At 41.8% G+C, this 10,836-nt stretch overlaps 1 protein-coding gene across 1 annotated transcript in view; it reads right to left on the reverse strand.

Moving 5' to 3' along the window:
- Positions 1-9,774, reverse strand: part of LOC139923588 (testican-1-like) — an 82,328-nt gene extending 72,554 nt beyond the window's left edge. The window contains exon 1 of the mRNA XM_078289218.1: positions 9,643-9,774. Coding sequence (XP_078145344.1) covers positions 9,643-9,774 — 132 coding nt within the window. The remainder of the gene's footprint in view (positions 1-9,642) is intronic.
- Between the last annotated feature and the right edge of the window lie 1,062 nt (positions 9,775-10,836).

Below are 10,836 nucleotides of genomic sequence, written 5' to 3' on the forward strand. Positions count from 1 at the left end.
AATCTTTATTATTTACTCTGAGACAGATATGAGACATATTGGAGTGAAATGCCACTTAATCCTTGAATTTTTTTAGCACATGAAATTGAACCTCGACCTTAGGAAGTAACCTTCTGTTTTGTACAGAGAGGTATTTCATGAAACAAGATTTAGCAGTAAGCTTAATTTCTCAGATAATTTCAAGCAATTTCATGAAGCAAGGTTGAATGGATGCCAGTTATGTTACAATAAGCTTTGAGCCGTGAGCAGGTTTAATGCGATTAACCTTAACTTATCATCAAATTTTGCTTTTAGTGCAGCTAGTGTTACTGCGAACCAACACCAAGAATTAAGTTTAATAGATCACCTTTTATTCATTTCAGGAATTTTTCTAACCCTGTTTTTTTTGTCAACTGCTGCATTTTGTACTTTTAAATCATTTACATTTTTGTCAGTCACAATGCATGCAAGTCATTTCACGACTCACTTCCTCCTGCAATACATGAATTAATTACTACCCACATTCACAAAGTGCATTTCAACAAATTAAGACAAACCTCTATCACAATATTAAGAGCCAACTCATATTGGTGAGCGTGGAAGCTAGAGGCTAACGGAGTTAATGAGGTGGACTTTTCTGTGACTCTAAATGTAAAACGAGGCCCCCAGGTGTTCTCCACAGCCAGCTCCTCTGCTGAGGTGCTGGCCCTCCACCTTTCAGTTTGGTGCCCATTTTTTCTGGTTTAATGTGCCATCAGGTCGACAGTCATTGGAGAGAGGGGAGGACTACAAAATAGCCTACCATATTTTTGACTGCAGTATATTTTTTTGTTGTTTTTTTCCAAGGCAAATGCAATTTAGGACCATTTATATACACCCTGGTAACCTGTCAAACAACCTCATATAGGCTAAACATTTTAGTTGAACTGCAGTGACCCAATCAGCCTCAATCGACTCAAACTGAAATCCAGTTGAACCTTGGTGACCATTTTGAAAATTCACATATCAGAGGAATTTTAGCCTGATAGCTCTGTGGAAATGATTGATTCCATCAGAAAAGTCCGATGCATGCATTTCATCCACACACCAGGTGGTAATGGATAAATGATTAAATGATTCCCTGTTAAAAGAATGCCACAGGTGGGAGATTCACAATACAGATCTCATCAAATCAGTTTATAAAAGAATCAAAGGTTCTAGCCTTAACCATTGGATATGCACACACATATACGATATGATGTGTGATATGGCAAAGTAGAATCTGTTTTTCCAATATGGAGTGGAGAAACATTTATCTATGCTGTGTCTTGGGCAACCAATTAGTGTAGAAGAAGTTGGAGAGATCGATAGTCCATTTGCAGTCTCCGTGTTACTGTAGTCATTGGTGTAGATATCTTGCTAAATAATGAGTGTAGATGGCAATAATTCATTTTATATTTTTCAAGATAACTATAGTGTTTAGTAATATCTCCAAGCAGGGCTGCAGAATTTTAAAAAAGAGTTGTAACTTTGGACAGACATGACCTTTAAATGGTAGCTTCTCCGAGACACATTTATGTGTGAGTGATGGTTTACACAAGACCAGGGGATGAAAGACCATCTGTTGCAGGTCCACATATTAGCCATCAGTCTCTCTCTCTCTCTCTCTCTCTGTCACACACACACACACACAGAGGGCTGGAGGTCAGTGAGAGACAGGACGTCCAGCCAGCTGTTACCACGACGCAGAGTGGCATCTGATTGGTGAAAAAGGTAAGGCTGAGGTCAGTAATTCACTGACACTCAATGAAAGTGGCTGTGTTTTCTTAATAAGATTCTGATGGGGAATCGTAAAATCGTAAAATAAAAAAAAACAAATACATTTTTTTTTTCTTCACCTTGTTTTTGCCCACGGATTGTCAAACTGAAGTGAGTGAATGTATGCACTCTGAGACCCACCAACACTGTAGCCAATCACAACACCAAACTGTATTCTGCAGCCAAGGCAGCAAGCAACAACATGGAGCTGTCCATGGTGCTGAAATATAATGTCTGGAGACCAGAGCTTGTAGTCCAGGGAGAGACAATGATAAGGCTTTTCTGTGCTACACTACCAAAGTGAGACAAAACACAGTATAGATTATAGAAATAAAAAAGCTGTTATAGGACTGATAAGGCTCTATTCTGCACCACTCTAGGAGCAAAAACACTGCAGATAAATTACATACTAGATGAACTATAACTCTGCTGTGATCTAAACAGCTCTACAAAGGGACAGCTTCACAGTCTGTGGAGAAACTAATGCTGTCTGACTACATTACCCAGAGGGCTACTGGTTTTACTGTCCAGACACACCGAGTCCATGACTTTACATGCAGTATTCATTCAACACCTCAGGATTTAGATCTAGCTGCTAGTGCCTACAGTCCCAGGAGTCCATCTGTCATTCACTGCATCAGGGAGATACTTAGCTTCAGAAAACTACAAAATGATGCAGAGAAGAATATGGGAAGACCCAAAGAGCTACAAGGTACAGATCTACCATATCTTTGTTTCAACCTCTCTCTTCCCTCACCCCATCTGTCACTCTCTCTCTCATATCCTCTCTCACCACAGACACACCCGGGAGCAACACAGAGCTGCAGTAGCAGAAACCTTTTGAATTATTGAAGCAGAGACAGGGCATCTCTCCCTCTCTCTCTCTCTCTCTCTCTCTCACACACGCACACACACACAGACACAGTAAGTGTATCCCTGCCTTTGGGAAGGAAATGAGATAATGGCCAATTCAATATGACATGGTTCTAGAGGCCGTAAACATCACATAAGAGAAGTAAGAGACCTGGGCATTTTGCTTGTGAGTGTAGAGCGCGGCAGGCTTGCAGAGCCCAACACAGTTCAGCATCAACTTCAACACATCCAACAACACTGGAAACCTCTGCAGCCACTGGTATGGAAAGAGAATAGTACCAGTAGAAAATGTATTTAAACAGCATTGCAAAAAAATATTTTTTGAATAAGTAGATTCAAAAATCTAATTTGTAAGGTACTTGAGAAAGAACGCAATGAAAAGAAAACTAATGTGATTATTATTGAATTTAACTTAATTATAATTTCACATTCAGTTTTCTCAATTCAAATTCAGTTTTCTTCATTCAGATTGAGCTCCTTGACAGACACACCCAGCGGCTTAGAGAAAGCAAACACACACCGCATGAAGCTATGCCACACATCATCCCTCCGTGGGAGGGGCTCTGTGCTGGATTACTGACAGGGCCTGCAACATTGATTATGGGAAGGTAAAAAGAAGGTAACATTGGCCTTGGATGAAGGAGAGGAATAGCCGTGTGTGATAAACAAACAGAATAACAATGAGAAATGGCTGTCTCTGTCTCACCTTGACATTTCCATTGATTGCCTTCCCATGACTGTGCATGTGTGTGTGTGTGTGTGCGCACGCATTTTAGAGTGTCTGTGAGCACATTCATCATTACCAAAAAGCTAACATCATTCCATCAGTCTACAAACAAAGCCAAAAGTAAAGCTGTGAATAATTAATCCTAAATGAAACAAAGAAACAGAAGAATGGAAGACAGCACCAATATTCAAACAGCAGAGGGCAGAAATGTATTATTGACACCAATTACAACATTGAAATATATAATTTCTATGCATTGTGATAATTCGGTCTGTATTTGTGAACATTCAAGATAGTCTCACCTCCTAATGCTGCACTAGCTAAACAGAGAGTGAACTGGAAAAGATAGATAATAGGACTGTGACAATACCTGGGATTATCTTTTGGAGATGATATAATGTACAGCTCATTGACATGTAAATGTTCACGTACACATTACAAGTCCAAGATGTTGGACTAACATTCATTGTCATTATGATCAGAATGGATGCTTGGTTCATTGATTTCATTGGGAAAGAGTTGTTCAGGTTCACTGACTGGACGGGGGAAAGAGACAAAGGAATGGGATGCAAAGAAAGAGGGACCAAAACAGAACAGTGAGAGAAATGATGTGACCGAGACAAAAAAGAGAGAATGGAGATAAATTGGCTAAAGGGAAGATTGTATTACTTGCCCCACTTCTAAAGTAATTGATTTTAAACTCTCTCTGGATTAATAGTTTTTGTATTGTCTATTTTCGTGTATTCCAAAGTATTGCAAGAAGAGAAATGGCTGCCTGGAGCTAAGTGGGTTATGTGTGGAGAACGGCATCATCAGTCATATGAATGGTGAATGTAGTGACACTTGTCCGTGCTGCTGGCTCTGTCATCCACTGAAGCAAACAGGGCTGCTGTGGCTCATCTCCATTCATAATGCAGCGCACTGATTCACCAGGTAGAAAATATAGATTAGAGGGAGACAAAGCTAACGCCGGCATATGGAGAGATACAGAACGAGCCAAAGCCTGAGGGACGAACATCTGATTAACACACACACACATCAAAGTTTTTACACGGATACACACATGGTGATCCCAAACATGTTATGCATGTATAATACACACACAACCATACATGCTTGTGCTTGTACATACACATACAAACACGAAATACACCATGTTTCAACTGTGTTTATAGTCATATCAATCTACACAGCGGTTCTGTTCTGTTCTATGCTGCTGCAGAGTGATTGCTGTGGATTTGTCCTTGGACACGAACAGCACTCTGAATATCTGGGTGATTGCGTCACTCAGCCAAGATGTCAGCAGGAACCCTATAGGTTGAAGCCATAGATAATATTGCTGGCTGCCTGCCATTAGCATAATGTAGATTTTCTTGTAATGGCTAACAGCAGTCACCAAGAAGATGAAATATGAAAGAAATACAATCAGGGCGGCTAGAAGCCATAAAGAAGACAGCACCGTACGACACTGTAATGATGATCTATGAACACTGCAAACAAAAATCTTATAGTAGTTTTAAAAGAGAATATAAAGCGATATTTGTCATTGTAATAGTACATAAATGAATAGAGAATACTATAAAATTATATTATGAATAAGTTAGTCTCCAGTGGTTAGTGGCCGCAGGGCATTTTCCCTTGTTCTCTGTAGTATCTGTGTGTATGTGTGATATACACTAGTCATCATGGCTCTAACATGAAAAACCAGCTCATTAAAAGTATTAAGAGCTTAGCAGGAGAGCTCCATATCAGTGCCAAATACACAAACAGACAGAAATTTGCCAATGGCAAAGAGAACTGAGAGCTTGAACTGCTGACACAGCCATGACACATCTGACGATATGCGCGTTAGCTTGTAGTCTCTAATATCTCATATCTGGATAGCTACAAAAGCACATCCCACTGACACACACACGCACACACGCACACACACACACACACACACACACACACACACACACAAAAACAGAGTCTTCTACTGTGAAGAATATAATTAGCATTTTCAAGGGGATCAGAGTTGATCAGAGTTGTTAATTGAAGGAGAGAGAGAGAAGACAGGAAATAGACAGTAAGAAACAAAGGCAGTGCAACAGAAAAAGAGAGAAAAAGAGAGAGGCAGAGAGAGAGAGTGAGAGCAGGTCTATATGACATGGTACTGTTTCATCAGTAATTAGTGGAGCATGAAACGAGTGACGGAAGAGCCAGGAGAGAGAGAGGGGAGAGAGAGAGAGAGAGAGAGAGAGAGAGAGAGAGAGAGAGAGAGAGAGGAGGAAGACGAGATGAGATGAGATACAGAGGAGAGGAGTGGTGGAGATGGAAAAGAGAAAAGAAAGAATGATAAGCTGAGCCGAGTCTTAACTTTCTGGACAGTAATATCGGAAGAGCCCTGTACACAGAGGGAGGAATTGTTGGTGCGTGTGTGTGTGTGTTCTGATTGGCTGGTTGTAAACCTCAGAGGGAGGAGCTGGATGTGCTCCAGAGGAACAGCTTAGACAAGACAAAACCTAGGAGTCACCTTCACACACACACACACACACAGACAGACAGACAGAGAGAGAGAGAGAGAGAGAGAGAGAGAGAGACACAGGTAGACAAACAGACAGACAGATACACACACACACACACACAAACACACATACAATAATAATTATTTTTAATAATAATTATTATTTACAATAATATTATTACAATAATAATTGCATTATTTATTGTATTAGGACTTAATGGGGAAAATAAAGACTTCTCTCTGTCAACACTTCAGAAAGAAGGAGGGAGGGAAAGACAGGGGGAGAGAAAAGACGATGACAAAGGAGAAAGGAAACAATGGGCTCAGAAAACAACAAAACAGCTTTTCTGCCTCTTGAGGATCAAAGCAAGGTTGCCTGATTGGAAACAACAGTCTGTCACCATGACTATATAGAGACTGACGGAGAGGAGAGGAGAAGAGAGGAGACTAACTAACTTGGTCTAACTTGTTCTAACTGTCTCTGCTTTCTCAAATATGCACATTCAATGACAAACACTATATGGTAACCACATACACATATACAGTTCTGGTGTATCTCCTCTCTGATATCGGCATACACACTGTTCCCTATTAAAGAGGGACATTTCTAATTACATAGCCAGTGTAAAAAGCAGAGCTGAGTGCAGTAACAGCTGCTCTGGGTGGGGGCCTGCCACCTATTTTTAGACAGTCATGCATGAGCTGTGACAGATTGACCCAACTCTCTCTGCTGGTGACGGCACAGTAGGCCGCCACAGGAAGATTGTCCCCTGCGGAGAGCCGTACTTGACTCTGGCCTGAAGGTTGTGGGGTCAGTTTCCCCCTGGTTGACCTCGGCTGAGGCTCAACAAGTAACACAGCTTCTCCATAGTCACTCCTTTCCAAAAGGTCAATACAGTGTTACCATAAAGCCATACAATCTATTCTATACTATACTGATATCAATACCCTATTATTGCCTATGTTTTCTATAATGTTTTAGTGCCCCATAGCAATACAATCTATTCTATCATTCTCCTTCACTTTCAAATCATTCTGCCCATTTGCAACAACACTGGTTCAAAATAATCCATTTCACTCTGTTCGCTGTAGAGGCCACATTAGATTTTCTGATTTTGGTGTAAGCAGTCTGTGGAGTACAATGTTCATCTGATTCAATGGCCATTAAACTGTCAGTGTGATATTACATTGCAAATGGTACTTTACAGCACAAATACTTGACTGCCTATAAACACATTTGTCCACAGGGGCTGGGGAATTAAGTTAATAAGCTTAGAAATTGCAATAGTCAAGGCCCATCTACTCAAATTATGTCTATGGAAAACACTTTAGGAAAGCATCCTCACACTCACTCACCCTAACAGATGCTGTTGCTTGCTTATCTGCCTGAGGAGGAGACATATAATGCCCATCACCTAGTGACGGATCAATCACTAGAGCATCTGACCATCTCCAGTGTTTTGTTCAAATAGTGAATCTGGTCTGAATGCATCACCAGTACCAGGCAGAGACAGTTAGGACATTGGTGCTTTCAGTGGGGATCATTTTAGCTCCACATTAGTGCTCCATGGCCATTGCTAAGTAAGCCTGACTTCTTCTCTATTCTAATGCTAACTTTATTCTAGAGAAAAGACACTGACATGTTGCCTACAAACTGGCAAAACTGTTAGCACTAATGCTGCTGTTAACCACTGTTCCACCTATTAACTTCTACTACTGTTACTACTACTACTGGTATAAACCTAAATTAAGGACATACTGTCAAATCAAGAACACTCATATTACAGAACCTTATGTTTTGTTAAACTTACCTAGAAGTCATAGATCTCTTTGTGCACAGTTACGGTCAGGTACTTTACCACTAGCCATTGAAACAGGTAGATTTATTAATACTCCTGAAGATGAAACACTGCACCAGTTACCAACTTCTGTTACTGTAACTAGGAATACTACTACGAGTGTTCCAGCTATTACCTCCTACCACTACTACTACCACTACTACTACTACGAGTGTTCCAGCCATTTACTTCTACTACTGCTACTACCACTGTTTCAGCTGAGCTACCTCTGCTAGACCTCACCTTATGGGAGCTTTAGCATTCTGAGGTGCGCCACCCAAACTTTGACAATTAAACTATTCATATGAGCACAGACCATGCAGACATGGAGTGCACACTCCTAAATATGTATATTCTTGTGTGACTGGGTTTAGTCAAGGAGATCTCTCTCTTGCAGTTTGAGTGAAAACATGCACGTACACACACTCAAACACAAATGCATAATAGAGAGCGAAACATGGCAGGCTGGCTGGATAGAAGAGAGGAGAGAGAGAGAGAGAGAGAGAGATGTATACAGTGTGTATACAGACATGGCTAGTACTCTCACATCACAGCTCTAGTAGTGAATATGGGAGGGCAGCACAAGCACTGCTAGCATCACTTCACTGACTACTGAATCCCCTGGCGAGTTTGTTAACTTAGCAGTGAGCTAAAGACTTATAATGCTGCCCATTCACTAACAATGTGGTTAGGCAGGGTTCTCTTGGTCAAATGGAAGAAACCAAACGTAATGACTCACAAACATTATAACTCATTCAGAATATGATATAGTCCTACTCCTATCGTATTGTTTTATGTTGCTGCACCTTCTGTGAAACCTACAACTTGTGGTTCTATGCGACGAAATTCTGCATTATATGGCAAGATTCCCAGCATCCCAAGTCATATGTGCAATCCACTCTTTCTGTGCTTGCGGAGGAGAGAACATCACGTCAAACTCATTTGCAAATTATTCCAAGGATATGTTGCCTTGCTCCTACATAAATATACATTGCAAAACAGGGCTTAAGACACCTTATGATTTGTTAGGGTCCGCCTGTAAATTCAGTATATGTATGATCCATCAAGCAGCACTTACTTAAATTAAATTCTGGGCTTCTGGAACTGGTTTGCCTGTTATTCCTATAATCTTCTTCAAGATTACCATGGAGCAGGATTGTGGAACTAACACGGTTAACACTGTTCAATGCACAATGCAAAATAATAATAAAAAAAAAAAGAATATGTGAAAGAGAAAGGTAGGTATGTCTATGTCTCTGTGTGTGTGAGTGTGTGTGTGAGTGTGTATCAGTGGGGTGATAGTTACCTTGACATCCATTATTGTAGAGGCTGCTGCTAACAGTTTAATATGACCATGTGACCAGGCCATTAAACTGACCATGTGACTGTTAGAAGTATTACAGCTGAGATGAATGAGATTGATGTTAGAACTGACTGATTATTGACTACCAATGCTAAATCCACATTGCCTTGGTACTGAGTATTTGGCCTAGAAACTGTGTGAAATACTGTTCACACTACATTACACTGTATATACACCGTAGCCTTTATATGTTTGGTAATCACAGTGACAGGGGAAAACCACTGACATGCCAATACCAGGGTAAAATTCATTAAGAAATAGGCTACCATTACCGGACCTTCATCCGAGTCCTATTAGTAAAGATGTGGCTGACTGACTCAGTTAATGAGTACTCGGTGTAGAGCCCAGAGCCTCTCTCTAATCTGCCCTTCTACCTGCTGAGTTCCCACTCACTGGATTAACAACACTCCCCCTCCCCTCCCCTCCCGCGCTCACACGCACACACAAACCTCCCAGAGTGCAACCAATAGGCTACACAAGCCTATACCCGACAGGAGACCCAAGCCAAAACGCTGCCCCTATTGAAGAATCTACAGTATGTCGACTGTCTGAAACTCACATCTCTGAATCTGTTCCAGGATCTGTCCTTCTCGTACTGAGCCACGGTGCTCAGCCATTTGTCGTTACTGTTACCGGAGACCGCCGTTCCCGTGCTCAGCAGGAGAGCCACGACAGGTAGCAGAAAGAACATCTTCTGGAAGTAAAGACAAAGAAAGAGGGGGGAAATGAGAGGAGGATAGACTGACATACAGACCGAGAGAAAGTGAAACAATAGAGGATGATGCTGCTAAACTGTAGAAACAAGACAACCAAGTAACACAGAGGCCACTTTATGACATAACTCACAATGTATCAGAACTGTTAACACTACCAGCATCGTCATAAGGACTGTTCATGGTCAGATTAGGTGGGGCAAAGCAGAGTGTTCCTTTTGTCAAACTGCGTCTCCTCCTCCTTTTTCCGGGCAATTAATAGCCGCTAACACAGTTACACTTGCCTGGGTCTCGTCTGCTTTCGTTATAGAAATGATAGTCAAAGTCGAAATGCAGGCGTCAAGTCTTCTCTATCCAATTAATGTAGGCTACTCTCAACGTCGCAGCTCACTAATACAAACCGTCCGCAGCTCACCTACCTGGGATAGTTGGTGTCCAGTTCCCGGGGGAAAGTAAGTCCAGTAAGCCCCCGGACCTCCGGTAGTTCCCGACTGCTTTGTAAGGCTGAAAGCGACCGAGAGCAGCGGACGGACCGGTAGCTTTCTCCTCCTCTTCGGTCACCAGACTCCGCCTCCCTCTCTTTCTCTCTCTCGCCCTCTCTCTCGCTCTCTCTCTCTCTCTCGCGCGCGCTCTCTCTCCCTCCCTCGTGCGCAGTTGGTGTGTCATTGATTTACAACGGAGGGAATGGTGCATTCACACGGGAATACGCGACTCCGTTTGTATGGAGATTTCCAGGTGACAGTGCGCTGTGGAAAGGAGGCGCCTCTGAAGACACTACAGTAGGTCGGCAGCCTATTAATTAATTGTTGGCTGCTTTACATACTAGATGAAAATTATTCACAGAGGAACTCGGGTGGACTGCAGTGCTCACCAGAACGTGTAAAGCTTTGACAAATGTTTTGGCACTAGAGGCATTTCACAGGCTGGATCTAGTCTAACAGCGCCGTGGACCTTGAGAGGCCCTTAAGAGGGTTCAAGGGCCAGCGAAATGAGGAATACTTTAATTTCACCATTATTTCACTTAGGCTACTAGAAATTAC

The sequence above is a fragment of the Centroberyx gerrardi genome, chromosome 16 (genome assembly GCF_048128805.1).
Source record: "Centroberyx gerrardi isolate f3 chromosome 16, fCenGer3.hap1.cur.20231027, whole genome shotgun sequence".
NCBI classification, from domain to species: domain Eukaryota; kingdom Metazoa; phylum Chordata; class Actinopteri; order Beryciformes; family Berycidae; genus Centroberyx; species Centroberyx gerrardi.